The sequence below is a fragment of the Bos indicus x Bos taurus genome, chromosome 15, assembly GCF_003369695.1.
Source record: "Bos indicus x Bos taurus breed Angus x Brahman F1 hybrid chromosome 15, Bos_hybrid_MaternalHap_v2.0, whole genome shotgun sequence".
NCBI lineage: Eukaryota > Metazoa > Chordata > Mammalia > Artiodactyla > Bovidae > Bos > Bos indicus x Bos taurus.
In genome coordinates this window covers 75,543,695-75,560,711 of record NC_040090.1, presented here as the reverse complement: position 1 = coordinate 75,560,711, position 17,017 = coordinate 75,543,695, and the positions used below count along the sequence as shown (strand labels likewise).

Sequence of the window (17,017 nt, the reverse complement as noted above, 5' to 3'; positions counted from 1 at the left end):
TAAACAGGTCATTTTAAAGAAAAATGTTAAATAAACTGTGAATTCATACTTATATTTCTAAGTCAAAAATTACAGGTTTTATTTTATATATGTATGTATTTCCACTCTTAATTCTGAAAGTATAATCTTTTAATAATTTTAACATTAAATTTATATATTGACTAGTTCAAAAACAATTATACTAATTATGCTAATTACAAGAAGACCAATGAATGTAGATTAAGATTTGCGTGTGTGTGTTTTGTCCTTGTATATGTCTTGTTAGAGACATGATATGAGACATGACGATCCCATACTGTCAAAATACTGAATTGTAATACTTATCTGTGTGGTTGTAATTCACCTACAAAGAAAAAATTTTAAGTTTTTTATCATCAAATTGATATATAGTTAGTTTAGTTATTTTCCGTTTATTCTTATTTTTTGAAGTTTACTTTGTTTTTTCCTTTTTGTTTGATTTTTAAATTAATGCAAAACATTTATATAGTTCCAAACTTAAAACTATGAAATAAGTACATTGAGAAAGTGCTTACTTGTATATTTATGCCCATATCCCATTCTCCCCTTCTTTAGGAAGTAACAATTTTTATTAGTTTTTAGTTCATTCTTCCATTATTTCTTTTAAAGAATATTAGCAAATACGTGTTTGTATTTTTTCTACTTCTTCCAGAACAGAGAGCCTATGTTCATCAGTCTGCACCTTGTTTATTCACCTAAAATTGCGTAATTTTTGTAGTCTATTTTAAAAATAGATCCCTAGACATGAGATTGTTAGGTCAAAGGGTAAATCCATATAAAATTTTACTAGTTATTGCCAAATTCCCTTCAATAGAACTGTATCATTCTGTGTTTCATCAGATTTTGAAAATAAGCATTCCCCTGTCTCTGACTTACTGAATCAGTCTCCAGGATTTGAGTTCCCAGGTGATTTGGATGACTGCTCAGGCTTTTGGAAGCTTATTCTAAACAAATTTAAAGTTGAGCATGGAACTAAATCCAATCAATTACTCACTTGATATGTGCTAGGTATTATATTGTACACTAGTGAGAGAAATCCAAAAAAGGAGCATAATTTTGTCTCCTTTGGAGGATTTCATAACCTAGTTAGTGGAGAAGACACATTTATACACAAATCATTGCAACATCATGAAATTATTGGTATAATAGAGATGTACGCACCCATTCCAGTGTCCTTGCCTGGAGAATCCCAGGGATGGGGGAGCCTGGTGTGCTGCTATCTATGGGGTCGCACAGAGTCAGACATGACTGAAGCGACTCAGCAGCAGCAGCAGCAGCAGCAGAGATGTATACATGGTACTAAGGAAGCACAAAAGAAGGAGCATAAAAGCTGTCTATGAGAATTGTACCTGGTATAGATTTGGGTATGCTGCTTCTGCTTAGTCGCTTCACTTGTGTCCAATTCAGCAATCCTATGGACTGCAACCCACCAGCCTCCTCTGTCCATGGGATTATCTAGGCAAGAGTATTGGAGTGGGTTGCCATGCCCTTCTCCAGGGGATCATCCCAACCCAGGGATTGAACCTGGGTTTCTTGCATTGCAGGCAGATTCTTTACTGTTGAGCTACCAATGAAGCCCAGATTGGATATAATGCTCTTTATAAAAGCAGAAATGTGTATTTAACAAACTGTTTACAAAATGCATTTAATGAAGTCTTCTTCATGAGAAGAAACAAATCAAGAGTTTAAGTCTGAATTTATCTCATTTGTACTTCTTCTTCGCTTGGTTTATTCTTAGACATAGCTTCCAGTTTTCAGGTTGGAACTGTTACGGACCTCTATAAAGATTTTTCAGTTTAAGATAATCACAGCATGCAAAGTCCTAACATAATGATATTTTCAGTGTGAAAGCACCACCATAATCATGATCATAGTGTGGTCTGCATAAAATAAATAATGTTATTCATGTAGCTGACAGGAGAGAAGATAAAAGTCAATAAAAAGAGAATTATTTATTAAAAAGATCTAATGTTACAAGAACAGTACACAGAACTATTATCTGACTGTGCCTTCCACATGGTATATACCATTATATATAATATATATACAGACTGTATACAATATATTTAATGGTTTGACATGGGGTCCACAGTACCTTCATTTGGGTATGCAAAACATTCAGTTTCATGAAAATTTTAATAATGGGGAGTCTTTTTTTCTTCATAGTTCAACTGACAATATACAAAAATACAGTCTCTTTAGTGATTTAAGACTGCGTGGTTACTAGTCCATCCAAGAAAAAGCTCACTGAGTATAATGTACCTTGATAAGAAATGATGTTCTGCTTTCTACAAAGTAACAGTATGTAATAAATAAGTACATAAATGTTTAAAACCTGTTTTTTAATAGCTTCATGATGCAAAATACATATTCTGTGAATATTGAGTGAAACCATTCCATATCACTGATTCCTATAATACCTCAGACATTCTACATTTAAGTATTCTGTCAGATATACACCATCTATCAGCTAGTCAGAAATATTGGTTAGGTTGAATTTTCCATATACTGACATTATATTTCACTGGGCTTTGTTTTATAACTCAGTTCTTAAAGTCTACTGTGTCATTTGAAACACCACAGAAAATGAAGAAAATGATTTGATTTATCAAATATGAAGTAAAAGTTATTGCCCATTCTTTAATATTTTTGCTGCATTTTTCAGATGTACAATCTGCTTCTGCAAGCTATATCATACTTGAGAGAGCCCATATTTGCCTGCTAAACAATTAGCATTCTCTCTATATGCGAAGTCCAGTCTCTCCCACTTCAAAGGAGGTGCTCAAGGAAGGCTACTTGGTTGTCATTTTTCACAGGCTTGGATATCTACCATCTGTGGTAATATACTACAATAATCTATTAACCAAAAGAATCTTCTTAATCACTTCTGGTTTGTTTAGGGGTGTCTTGGACATAATTCCCCTCAAAGAGAGTGAGTAAGCAACACAGACAGTGGTCCTGTGTCTCTGAAACCAGTCTCTGAGGATGTTCAGAACAGAAACTCTAATCTTTCTTCTGATTTTATAAAGATTAACCTCTAAAGCTAGCAATTTGAGCTCAATACTGCTTCATTTTGCTTGCTATTAAACGTGTGAGAATTAACAGGTTTAGAATTTACAAAGAAAAAAAAAAGGAATCAACCTTTTGTTATCATATTAACAACACCTGTAAAGTGGTAGTTTCTCCAGGCTATTCTTTTGGCATATGACTTTGCAATAACTATCCTTTCAGGCATCTTCTTGGGTCTAATGTGAACTCTGGCTGTTCTCATATTTTTTAGAATGTCTGTAAGAAATTATCACATGTAAAACTTTAACCTAGCTTTCCAACAACCTACCAAAGATCACTTATTTTCAAGTTGATTCTCAAATAGTAAACGGGTATTACCTCTCAAGCAGAAGAAATAGCAGAGCCCCTGTACTGAGGTCATGTTTCCACACACAGCTTAATTTAAAAAAATCAATTTATCCAAGAGGTCCTCTTTTTTAATAGTCAGTAAGATTTTATTAATGGCATGTAATGCATGGAATTGTTTTAAAAAATCAACATTTGTTATGCTTCACCATTTTAATCCATAGACAATCTGTATGTAAAACTACTTGCAGAACAAAGTTTCATTGTCCTTAAAGTTATTTGCAGTTAGAAGAAAACCTTGGGCCTAATTCAATACCTTTTTGGGAAATAGGTGGGGGAATGGGAAAGCTCTGTCTTTTATTCATTTTCAAATTAGCACCCTTGGCAGCATGTCAGTATCTGCAGCCTTTAGTGATCATCTATACATGTATATATAATGACTTTAAATTATCTTTTGTTATTAAAAATAAACATTTATTATATTTTCAGCTAGATAACATAGTACTTGATGAAAACAATAGCACTTCAGTTCATTTGGACTCACTTTCTATTTACCTTGCACTAATATAAATGGCTTACTCCCTACCCTAATAACTGGCTCTACGGATGCATATAGAATAGCATCTGACAAATTTTGCTATTTCATAATGCAATCATACAATATTTTTGTGGGAAAATTTTTGTGTACTATCCTATAATTGACCACACAATTGAAATATTTTTTCATATCTCCTGCTGGCTTGTCGATTAGTATAGTCAGATGAAGGAAAAATTAAAAACAGTAGACTTGGAGTGTTAAGTGAATTTTTCATTCTGTTTTGTATTTGTGTTTGAAACAGATCTGCTAGAGACCACTTACTTAACAAATGGATGGCACACACTCAGGGTCATCAGATATAAAATCAAATTCCAACATACTAAAAAAGTAAAGAATACATTTGACAGAAATTACTTTTATTTACAAAAATTCATTACATACAATCTGCATATTTTTATTGGACCAAGAACTGTCCTCTCCATTTACAAAAACCAAAGCAACAACAACAACAAAAAAACCTGATGTATAAGTAATATTCCCCTCAATCTCCTATAAGTGCACCATGTAGAGTTCCAAGTTTTTAACACTCATTCTCAAGGTCCTGAGTTTCCAGTTACATTACTACTCTATTCACTGTAGTTATCAAGCTAAAGCGAAGAAAATCAAATTAAGTCTGAAGTTTTCACCAAGGAGTTGAAGGAATCATCAATGCCAAAAGCAACGTTACTGATGAAGACATGGAGAGAGTGTGGAGGGCTGACTGAGCACTAGTGATTTTCCCACCTGTGAAAAGGAGAAGTATTAAATAGACAGAATTATTTTGGCTTTGCCTGAGGTAGGATAAACTCATTTTTTAGGTATGTTAAGACAGATGAATGCAATATCAATCCTGTTTCCGATGAGAGCATTCCTTGTGTTTAGGAAACAAGAGGTTGTCTGGGGTTCTCAAAAGATATACTGAGGGCAGAAGTGTATATGGAATAGTGTCTTTCAAAGCCTGTGTCACCTTGAACAAATATATATAATCAAATATATATAAAACATCAATCAAATATATCTAAAACAAATATATCTAAGTGTGACTTTCAACAATGAGAAACTGATGGAAAACATCCCAAATTCCAGGTATGAGAATAAAATAATTTCTATAGAGCAAAATTCAGGAAATGGAATAAAAATAATTAGCAAAATTCTGTGGTAACTAGAATTTATATTTCAATGAAGTAAGATTTTAAATTTAATCATAAAATATTTAATTTATGTATGGATCTTTAATTGATTTTACAGTGAGCAGGCTTAAATTCTGGATTTGTTTGAATTGAGATTCTCACACCAAACTCAGCAAAGAAGAGGCATCTTTCATTACTCTTGCCAGGGCTTCCCAGGTGGCACTACTGAGAAAGAACCTGCCTGCCAATTCAGGAGACATAAGAGATGCTGGTTTGATCCCTGGGTTGGGAAGATCCCCTGGAAGAGGAAATGACAACCTCTTCCAGTATTCTTGCCTGGAGAATCTCATGGACAAAGGAGACTGGCAGTCTACAGTCCATAGAGGTGCAAAGATTTGGACATGACTTTCATCTTGAGACAAAAGCATTGTATGTAGTTAATGTATTGGGGTGGCTGCCTGATTAAACTCACTAATTTGGATGGATTTTTGCGAAGTAGTTTTGATAGTGCCATAAATTTACAAACCAAGTATCATTCTTAGATTTTCGGTTAATCAAGCCAGAAGCCTTGGAACATATCATCATCATGATTGATTTCTAATGAATGCTTACTATATGCAAAGTACTGTACTAAGCCCTTTATACAGACTATCTTATTTGATCTTCACAACATTCCTATGCAGTATGTGCTATTGTTTATCTCAGTGTTGCTGATGATACTGGGGCTCTGCTGCTCCTGCTGCTAAGTCACTTCAGTCATGCCCGACTGCTAGCGACCCCATGGACTGCAGCCCGCCAGGCTCCTCCGCCTATGGGATTTTCCAAGCAAGAATACTGGAGTGGGTTGCCGTTGCTTTTTTAAAGTCATTGAGTTCGGGATTACGGGAAAGATATGCTTTTATGTGTTATCTCTGTTTAAAAAATGATTGGCTTTAATTAAAAACATAATGACAGATTAATAATAAAATGTACCAACAAATTTTTGGAATCATCCTTCTGTCAAGCTATCCTTTCTGGCCAGATTGGGTGTAACAGAATTCTAGGTGTGATTTTTCTTACAGGATAGACTCTCAGTTTATTTTCCAGACATATTTAAGAACTGAAGAAACCTTTGTTTTGTAAACCACACATGCATATACCCAAAGCAGCAAATCTTCTTTCCTTTGAAAATTTTTACAGCTAAGGTGCTAATAAAATCTATTATTCAACATATTGGAGAACGTTACATATATTTCAACTTGTACAAAATGGGGTCATTGTGAAGTGCATGGCCACATGTGAGCTATAAGAAAGGTTTGATGGCAAAGCCTCACTGGAGTGTGCATGCATAATAAATAAAAACTATGAAAGCATTCTTTCTATTTATATGAGAGTGGCTGCATGCTTGTTAAATCAACTTACATGACACTTGTACAAAAAAACCTCCTCACTTTCAGAATGTTAAGTAGGGTGTATATCTCAAATTCCACATAGAATCCATGAAAGAAAACCATGCTATTTCAGCATAGCAAAACACAAGCAAAGAAAAAAAAAAAAACATTGAATCAATTTCTAGTCTCAGATATGAAACTAATTAACTATTTCACTTGAGCAGGTCATTTAGCTTCTTAGGCTTTTAGGTTTTAGAAAAGAGATAAGAATGAAACCTATTGTTGCTCCTGTTTTATGGGTCTAATACCAGGAGACTGAACATTATTAAAGCTCAGGAAATGGGTTGACTGGACTAAGTATTATCAACTGAAACATAAAGTTGACAATTTCACTTGAGAATGATTGCTCAATAAATAATGCTCAAGTGCTGTGCTATGCTTTGTCACTCAGTCATGTCTGTTTGGGACCCCAGGGACTGTAGCCTGTCAGGCTTCTCTGTCCATGGGATTCTCCAGGCAAGAATATTGGAGTGGGTTGCCATGCCTTTCTCCAGGGGATCTTCCTGACCCTGGGATCGAATCCGGGTCTCCTGCATTGCAGGCGGAACCTAGGTCTGCTGCATAGCGGGTGGATTCTTTACGTCTGAGCCCCCACAGAAGCCCAAATAATAATGTTCATAATTACCCATTAATTAAATGTACATTAAACATTTTTTATTTAAGGCTGTAATAAAAATTGCCTAATATTTTTTCAATGACAGATTTATGTCTTTCATGTAATTTTTTGCATTTTATTTTCACAAACTCAATGAAATGATTGCTTTCTTCTGAATTTGTAAAATCTCCCTTCTTATAATCAGTTTTTCTCTTGCTGATATAATAATGGTGGCAGTGGGTGTGAATTCTAGTTCTTCCTCTTAGTATTAATAATAGTATGATCTTAGGAAAATTACTTAAATTTTCTCCATAAAACAAAAAAATGCCACCTACCTTGTCGATTGTTAAGAAAATTAAATAAGTTGTTAAGCATTTATGATTGTGTCAGACTTATAGCAAGGGCTCTATAACTTTTCTATAAAAGTTAGAAATTATTAATATTGCTGATAATAATAATGATGTTCAGATAAATTCTAGCGATCTAGTATACAGCATCATGATTGCAAATAATAAAATGTAATATATATTTGAAGGTTGCTAGAACTAAGATCATGGCATCTGGTCCCATCACTTCATGGGAAACAGATGGGGAAACAGTGAAAACAGTGGCAGACTTTATTTTGGGGGAGCTCCAAAATCACTGCAGATGGTGATTGCAGCTATGAAATTAAAAGACACTTACTCCTTAGAAGGAAAGTTATGACCAACCTGAATAGCATATTCAAAAGCAGAGACATTGCTTTGCCAACAAATGTCCCTCTAGTCAAGGCTACGGTTTTTCCAGTGGTCATGTATGGATATGAGAGTTGGACTGTGAAGAAAGCTGAGTGCCAAAGAATTGATGCTTTTGAACTGTGGTGTTGGAGAAGACTCTTGAGAGTCCCTTGGACTGCAAGGAGATCCAATCAGTCTATTCTAAAGGAGATCAGCCCTGAGTGTTCTTTGGAAGGAATGACGCTAAAGCTGAAACTCCAATACTTTGGCCACCTCATGCGAAGAGTCAACTCATTAGAAAAGAGTCTGATGGTGGGAGGGATTGAGGGCAGGAGGAGAAGGGGATGGCAGAGGATGAGATGGCTGGATGGCATCACCGACTCAATGGACATGAGTTTGAGTGAACTCTGGGAGTTGGTGATGGACAGGGAGGCCTGGCGTGCTGCAGTTCATGGGATTGCAAAGAGTCAGATACCACTGAGTGACTGAACTGAAGAATGTAAATTCAAAATGTTCTCACCACAAGAAAGAATTAGCAATTATATCGTCTGATGGAAACATTAGCTATATTTTTTTCAATATATTTGTGTACAGATGTATAATATATGTGTATCATATCAACTCTTGTACACCTTAAATTTACACAATGTTAAATTTCAGTTATATTTCAAAATAAAGCTGGAAAAAGAAAAAATGCAATGAAATTTATAATATATTTTTAAATCGATAAACCTAATACTATTTTAATTTTAAAAAACATTCCTTTTAAAATTTCCTGCCCCTCACTGTTCATTATCTAATGATAAAAGCAGTCACTACAATAGAGAAAGAGATATATTAAGCTAGAGCGATAGCGAAAGGCAAAGGACAAAGGGGAAGATAATCCAACTGAATGCAGAGTTCCAGAGACTAGCAAGGAGAGATAAGAAAGGCTTTTTAAAGGAACAATGCAAAGAAATAGAGGAAAACAATAGAATGGGAAAGACTAGAGACTAATTTTCTCTTCAAGAAAATTAGAGATACCAAGGGAACATTTCATGCAAAGATGGGCACAATAAGGGACAGAAATGTTAAGGACATAATGGAAGCAGAAATGATTAAGAAGAGTTGGCAGGAATACACAGAAGAACTATACAAAAAAGATCTTAATGACCCTGATAACCACAAAGGTGTGGTCACTCACCTAGAGCCAGACATCCTGGAGTGTGACGTCAAGTGGACCTTAGGAGCATCACTACGAACAAAGTTAGTGGAGATGATGAAATTCCAGCTGAATGATTTCAAATCCTAAAAGATGATGCTGTTAAAGTGCTGCACTCAATATGTCAGGAAATTTGGAAAACTCAGCAGTGGCCATAGGACTGTAAAATGTCAGTTTTCATTCCAATCCCAAAGAAGGGCAATGCCAAAAATGTTCATACTACCATGCAGTTGCACTCATTTCACATGCTAGCAAGGTATTGTTCAGAATCATTCAAGCTAGGTTCTACAGTATATGAACTAAGAACTTCTAGATGTGGAAGCTGGATTTAGAACAGGCAGAGGAAAAAGAGATCAAATTGCCAATATCTGCTGGATCATAGAAAAAGCGAGAGAATTCTAAAGAAACATCTACTTCTGTTTCATTGACTACACTAAAGCCTTTGATTGTGTGGATCACAACAAACTGTGGAAAATTCTTAAATAGGTGGGAATACCAGACCGTCTTACCTGCCTTCTAATAAATGTGTATGTGAGTCAAGAAGCAACAGTTAGAACTGGACATGGGACAATGGACTGGTTCAATATTGGGAAAGGGAAGATCAAGGCTATATATTGTCACCTTGCTTATTTAACTTATATGCAGAATATATCATGTGAAATGCCATGGTGGATGAAGCAGAAGCTGGAATCAAGATTGCTGGGAGAAATATCAACAATCTCGTATATGAAGATGATACCACTGTAATGGCAGAAAATGAAGAGGAACTAAAGAGCCTCTTGAAGAAGGTGAAAGGGGATAGTGAAAAATCTGTCTTAAAACTCAACATTCAAAATACTAAGATCATGGTATCTGGTCCCATCACTTCATGGGAAATAGACAAGGAAACAATGGAAACAGTGATAGACTTTATTTTCTTGGGCTCCAAAATCACTTCAGATGGTGACTGCATCCATGAAATTAAAAGACGCTTGCTCTTTGGAAGAAAAGCTCTGATAAACCTAGACAGTACCTTAAAAATCAAAGACATCACTTTCCCAACAAAGGTCCATCTAATCAAAGCTATGATTTTTCCAGTAGGCATGTATGGATATGAGCGTTGAACCATAAAAAAGGCTGAATGCCAAAGAATTTATGCATTTGAACTGTGGTGCTGAAGAAGCCTCTTGGGAGTCCCTTGGACAGCAAAGAGATCCAACCAGTCAACTCTAGAAAGGAAATCAACCATGAACATTCATTGGAAGGACTGATGCTGAAGCTCCAATACTTTGGCCACCTGATGCAAAGTGCCAGTTCTTTGGAAAAAAAAAAACCCTGATGCTGAGAAAGGTTGAAGGCAAGAGGAGAAGGGAATGACAGTGGATGAGATGGCTGGATGGCACCACCAACTCAATAGACATGAGTTTGAGTAAACTTCGGGAGATGGACAGGGAAGGACAGGGTTGCCTGGCATACTGCAGTACATGGGGTTGCAGAGTTGGACATGACTTTACAACTGAACAAGAGCAAAACCAGTTTAAAAGCAGTATTGCAAAGCTCACATGGCCGGCAGCGTACTTCTTGTGGTCAGGGAAGACTGGGGAATTTCTCAAATAAAGATATTCTAATGAGACTGTTAACTCCTTCCTAGATGTGTGGAAATTCCACAGTTGTGGGTGGGCCACCATGGTTTGTATCAATCAGAGGATCATATAGTAATCTGGCTTCCCAAGTGGTTCAGTGGTAAAGAATCTGCTTGCCATTGCAGCAGATGCAGGAGACTTGGGTTTGATCCTTGGGTTGGGAAGGTGCCTCGGAGAAGGAAAGGGCAACCAAGTCTACTATTCTTGCCTGAAAAATACCATGGACAGAGGAGCCTGGCAGGCTACAGTCCATGGGGTGGTAAAGAGTTGGACACAAATGAGCAGTGGAGCATGCTTGCATATAACAATCAGAGGATAAGAGTAGAGAACCTTCAAAGTCTCTGAACCATGTAATCCATCATGTTAATTTTGATGAGTTTTACATCATGTTAATGTTAGTGGTTATCAAATTAAGCCTACTGTGTCAAAACTTACCTGAATATGATGGGACCCTGATTTGGGAACTAGCAGTTCCATCTCCTCCTTCACCATATGCTCGCACTTCAATGATATAGACTCCAGCATCGGGGAGTGGGACTACTGCTTGAGGTTTCTGCGTTTCAATAACTTGACTGTTGCTGTGACCCTCTTGCCTATAAAAAACCTGGAAATGATGATAGATTTTTAATCATTTGATAGTCAATCAAGGATTCCAAAAGCTTATTGACTGCCTCCTGCATATTACATTCTGAGCTAATTAGAGGGAGCTTACAGCTTAGGCAGATATGCAAGCCAATGCAATGTATATGTTATATGCAGCAATGGAAGTGTATGCAAGGGGCTATATGAATGCAGAAGAGAGTTTAATCCCCTCTGGTGGTTTAGGGAAGGCTCCTAAGCAACTAAACTGCCACCTAAGAGAAGGTGGTGCTGAGCTAAATATTTAAAGATAAGTAGAGCTCACAAATGGGAGAAGGAGAGCAGAAAAATTTTGCAGAGATAAGAGAAGATGAAAAAAACATCTAAGTAATAAGAAAGCAATAGCATTAGAAGACAGTTGAGAATAGTGAGAAATTGAAGCTAGAGAAGTAGGCAGTAAGGGGGCAGATCATTGAAAATGTTTTATTCCTGGCTAATGAAGTGAATAGTATCCTGAGGAATAACTCAAAATTGTTATCTTCAAATCATCTGAAAGGAGTAATCAGAAAACTTGTTAAATATATCAATAATAAAACCTTAACACTGTATAAAATGGCTGAAAAGTTAAAAATAAAAGAGTATTTTTAGTTTTACTTTCGTATTTACTTTTTGGTGAATTGACATTTGGATATATTGGATAGCCAAGTTAAGGCTTTTTTCTCTTTTAAAAAATATTTACTTAATTTATTTGGCTGCTCTCACTCTTAGTTGTGGCATGTGGGATCTAGTTTCTTGAAAAGGAATTGAACTTAGGTCCCCTGCATTGGGACCATGGAGTCTTAGCCACTGTATAACAGGGAAGTCCCAAGTTAGGGCTTTTTTGACATTTGTTCATGGTACTAGAATTACACATATATTGATGGTAAACAGAGTTTTAGAACTACAGATTAGGACACAGAATTAGCTTGTGTGTAGAGGTCAGTAAACTAAGGTTGTAGAGATTACACAATTTATACAAGATTATATGTTCAGTTGTGAAAGTAATTGCATTAGAAGATTAGTAATCTGATGATCAGTTCAGAGGTGTTTCACTGTATCATACTGTTTCTACTCATTTGCCCCCCAGTAAACTTATTTGTGTGTGCATAATAGTCAAGTAGCAGCAATGAAGATTTTAAATGCATTTTTATTTAGTTTCATTGTTTTTGTGGTTTTTCATAATTGTGAGTATTATAATTTCTTTTTGTAATGAAGAGAACAATGATTTTGTAGTCATACAGACCTGTATTCAAAACAGTCTCCTACAAAATAAAACAAAAAGCAATTTCCTACATATTTCAGTCTGAGAAAATTTGGGCAAGTTGATAACATTTTTAAATTTCAAGTGCATATACTGTAAAGAAAAACACATATAAAAATGTCCAGCACAGGATCTGGTAAGCTTAAAGAGAAAGTAACTTCTTCTGTTGCTATTATTGTTCATTGTCAGTGGTCAGTATTTACATCATAAAAGATTAACTGCATTGGAAAACTAGAAAAAATTATAATAGATTTTGCTTATTAAAAATGTGCTTGAACTTGACTAACCTACATACAAGAAAAAAAAATTAAATGTAAGTTTCAAGTATTGAAGCCTGCTTGTACTTAATCCTCCTTTTTGCATTCTGGTAACATATGCTCCCTCTATTTTACTTCCTCTGTCTTTCATGGATTTGAATTTACTTCTGGTCATGGGACAGAAGTAAATTCTCTGTAAAAGTATATAACATGTGCAATAATTCTATCTATTGAAATCCTTAGAAGGAAGGATGCCATAACTTCAACATAGTTGGGAAATGAAAAAAAATCATGGAATATTTCACTGGGTATCTCATGTAGGACAGGCACAGTGATATATACTGGAAATTTAGAGACTAAGAACACATGGTTCTGCTCTCATGGAACTTACAGTGGAGACAAACAATGCAATCAAGTGTTCTGTGTACTGCAATAGGAAACATATTTGATGCTATAGCCATGTACAGAGCAGTACAGATTTGGGAATCAGAAGCTCTTCTTGGAGGATGCCTATAGCAAGTTTTTTTTGGCTTTGAAAAAATGGCAATTGTATCAGAATTTATGATTCTCATTTTGACTGTAGTAGCATAAAGAATTAGAATTCTGTTCATCTACATTAGATAATTAGAAAGCAAATTTATGGCAACAAAATAGTATGTAAATTGGTGAGGATTGGCAGGGGAGTAACTATTTTAGAGGACATTGTTATTATGGTTCAATAAATTACAATTCTTATAACAATGAAAAATGCAGCCAGTAATGCATATCTAATGTTGCTGTAAAATCCAGAGTTGAAGAAAAAATTGTGGATCAGTTAAGATTTAGAAACAAAAGGTAAGGGCAGGAAATATCAGTTAATGGCAGCAAAAGGAGTTTGAGATTAAATGTGGCTTTTACCAATATATCCAGGGAGATGTAGTGCTATGAGAGAGTAAGTAGGTATAATAAATGAAAAGATACATTAAATTAATGAATGGTTAGTCTTAGGTGATTTAGAGAATATTCATTCATTGTAAAATCCTGATTTAGAAAAGATGAATACAAATGACAAATATGAGATGGTTAAGGAATTACCAAGACATGTCAGAAATAGTTATTGACAATAACAAGACCAGGGAGTACTTTGAGAACCTGGACATTTATAGATTGACTGTTACAATAATGACTATCTCCAGACATAGAGAAAAGTGTCTATTTTCAAGACTATTCTCAAATTCTACTTAAAAACCTGAGAACAGTGGGTTAGCCAAAGAGATGATTCTAAACAAACAATAATGCGATACTGCTATTCTCAAAGGCATGATCTGGTATTGGCTAATCTGTACATCTTATGGTAAAAGTAATGTTGTGAGTAAGTCTAAAAATATAGCAGAATAAATTTTTGCTAGTTTTGCCCACAAGTGCCATTGGAAGGATGGATCTTATTAAATAAAAAGGCTATCCACCAGTACTTCCCAGGTGGTACAGTGGTAAAGAATCTGCCTGCCAATGCAGGAGACACAAGAGACACAAGGTTTGATCTCTGAGTAGGGAAGATCTCCTGGGTTAGGAAATGGCAGACTGCTCCAGTATTCTTGCCTGGAAAATTCCATGGACAGAGGAACCTGGCAGGCTATAGTTCATGGGGTTTCAACGAGTTGGACACAACTGAGTGACTGAGAACACACATACAGTCACCAGCTGAGCATCTTGAGGACAATTGCTCTTCACAATAGTGAGTGACGGATCCAAAGTCCCAGTGGCTGTGGGTGGGTGAAGAGGAATCAGTGAGATAGTAGAATCTAGGTGAAAAGAAGGTGGGAGCACAAGTACCAGTGAGAAGCCCTGCTGTAAGATGACTCCAAGGAACTTTAAGAACTGGATTTCCTGTTGGCAATTTCATGTGTGTTTGCATGTTGTGCCTTTCAGTCTAATATCCCCCACTAACATTTCCATAAAGTCTTCTTTGTATATGTTATTCAGTTCAGTTCAGTTGCTCCATTGTGTCCATCTCTTTGTGACCCCATGAAATGCAGCACACCAGGCCTCCCTGTCCATCACCAACTCCTGGAGTATACTCAAACTCATGTCCATTGACTTGGTGATGCCATCCAACCATTTCATCCTCTGTCATCCCCTTCTCCTCCTGCCTTCGATCTTTCCCAGCATCAGGGTCTTTTCAAATGAGTCAACTCTTCGCATCAGGTGGCCAAAGTATTGGAGTTTCAGCTTCAACATCAGTCCTTCCAATGAACACCCAGGACTGATCTCTTTTAGGATGGACTGGTTGGATCTCCTTGCAGTCCAAGGGACTCTCAAGAGTCTTCTCCAACATCACAGTTCAAAAGGATCAATTCTTCAATGCTCAGCTTTCTTTACAGTCCAACTCTCACATCCATACATGACTACTGGAAAAACCATTGCCTTGACTAGATGGACCTTTGTTGACAAAGTAGTCTCTGCTTTTTAATATGCTGTCTAGGTTGGTCATAACTTTTCTTCCAAGGAGCAAGCATCTTTTAATTTCATGGCTGCAACCACCATCTGCAGTGATTTTGGAGCTCAAAACAATAAAGTCTGACACTGTTTCCACTGTTTCCCCATCTTTTTCCCATGAAATGATGGGACCAGATTCCATGATCTTCGTTTTCTGAATGTTGAGCTTTCAGCCAACTTATTCACTCTCTTCTTTCACTTTCATCAAAAGACTTTTTAGTTCCTCTTCACTTTCTGCCATAAGGGTGGTGTCATCTGCATATCTGAGGTTATTGATATTTCTCCCAGCAATCTTGATTCCAGCTTGTACTTCCTCCAGCCCAGGGTTTCTCATGATGTTCTCTGCATATAAGTTAAAAAAGCAGGGTGACAATATACAGCCTTGTCGTACTCCTTTTCCTATTTGGAACCATCTGTTCTTCTGTGTGCAGTTCCTACTGTTGCTTCCTGACTGGTACACAGGTTTCTCAAGAGACAGGTCAAATGGTTTTGTATTCCCATTTCTTTCAGAATTTTCCACAGTTTATTGTGATCCATACAAAGACTTTGGCATAGTCAATAAAGTAGAAATAGATGTTTTTCTGGAACTCTCTTGCTTTTGTGATGACCCAGCACATGTTGGCAATTTGATCTCTGGTTCCTCTGCCTTTTCTATATCCAGCTTGAACATCTGGAAGTTCATGGTTCACATATTGCTGAAGCCTAGCCTGGCTTGGAGAATTTTGAGCATTACTTTGCTAGCATGTGAGATGAGTGCAATTGTACAGTAGTTTGAACATTCTTTGGCATTGCCTTTCTTTGGGATTGGAATGAAAACTGACCATTTGCAGTCCTGTGGCCACTGCTGAGTTTTCCAAATTTGCTGGCATATTGAGTGCAGCACTTTCACAGCATCATCTCTTAGGCTTTGAAATAGCTGAACTGGAATTCCATCACCTCCACTAGCTTTGTTCATAGTGATGCTTCCTAAGGCCCACTTGACTTCACATTCCAGATGTCTGGCTCCAGGTGAGTGATCACACCATTGTGATTATCTGGGTCATGAAGGTCTTTTTTCTACAGGTCTTCTGTGTATTCTTCCCACCTCTTCTTAATATCTTCTGCTTCTGTTAGGCCCATAAATTTCTGTCCTTTATTGTGCCCATCTTTGCATGAAATGTTCCCTTGGTATTTCTAATTTTCTTTAAGAGATCTCTAGTCTTTCCCGTTCTGTTGTTTTCCTCTATTTCTTTGCATTGATCTCTGAGGAAGGCTTTCTTATCTCTCCTTCCTATTCTTTGGAACTCTGCCTTCAAATGGGTATATCTTTCCTTTTCTCCTTTGCTTTTTGCTTCCCTTCTTTTCACAGCTATTTGTAAGGCCTCCTCAGATAATAGTTTTGCTTTTTTGCATTTCTTTTTCTTGAGGATGGTCTTGATCCCTGTCTCCTGTAAAATGTCACAAACCTCCGTCCATAGTTCATCAGGCACTCTGTCTATCAGATCTAGTCCCTTAAATTTATTTCTCACTTCTACTGTATAATAATAAGGGATTTGATTTAGGTCATACCTGAATGGTCTAGTGGTTTTCCCCACTTTCTTCTATTTAAGTCTGAATTTAGCAGTAAGGGGTTCATGATCTGAGCCACAGTCAGCTCCCAGTCTTGTTTTTTCCTGACTCTATTGAGCTTCTCCATCTTAAGCTTTAAAGAATATAATCAATCTGATTTCGGTGTTGGCCATCTAATGATGTCAAATTGTAGAGTCTTCTCTTGTGTTGTTGGA

General features: G+C 36.5%; 1 protein-coding gene across 4 annotated transcripts in view; it reads right to left on the bottom strand.

The window, feature by feature from the left end:
* Positions 1-1,945: 1,945 nt before the first annotated feature.
* Positions 1,946-17,017, bottom strand: part of CNTN5 (contactin 5) — a 1,679,852-nt gene continuing 1,664,780 nt past the window's right edge. For 3 of the 4 annotated variants that reach the window (XM_027563903.1, XM_027563906.1, XM_027563905.1), the window contains 2 exons: positions 11,079-11,247; positions 1,946-4,693 (listed from right to left, as the gene is read on the bottom strand). In XM_027563903.1, coding sequence (XP_027419704.1) covers positions 4,593-4,693; positions 11,079-11,247 — 270 coding nt within the window. In that variant the 3' untranslated portion in view covers positions 1,946-4,592. Of the gene's footprint in view, positions 4,694-9,003; positions 9,055-11,078; positions 11,248-17,017 lie in introns of all 4 variants that reach the window. The other variant, XM_027563907.1, reaches the window with a different exon arrangement.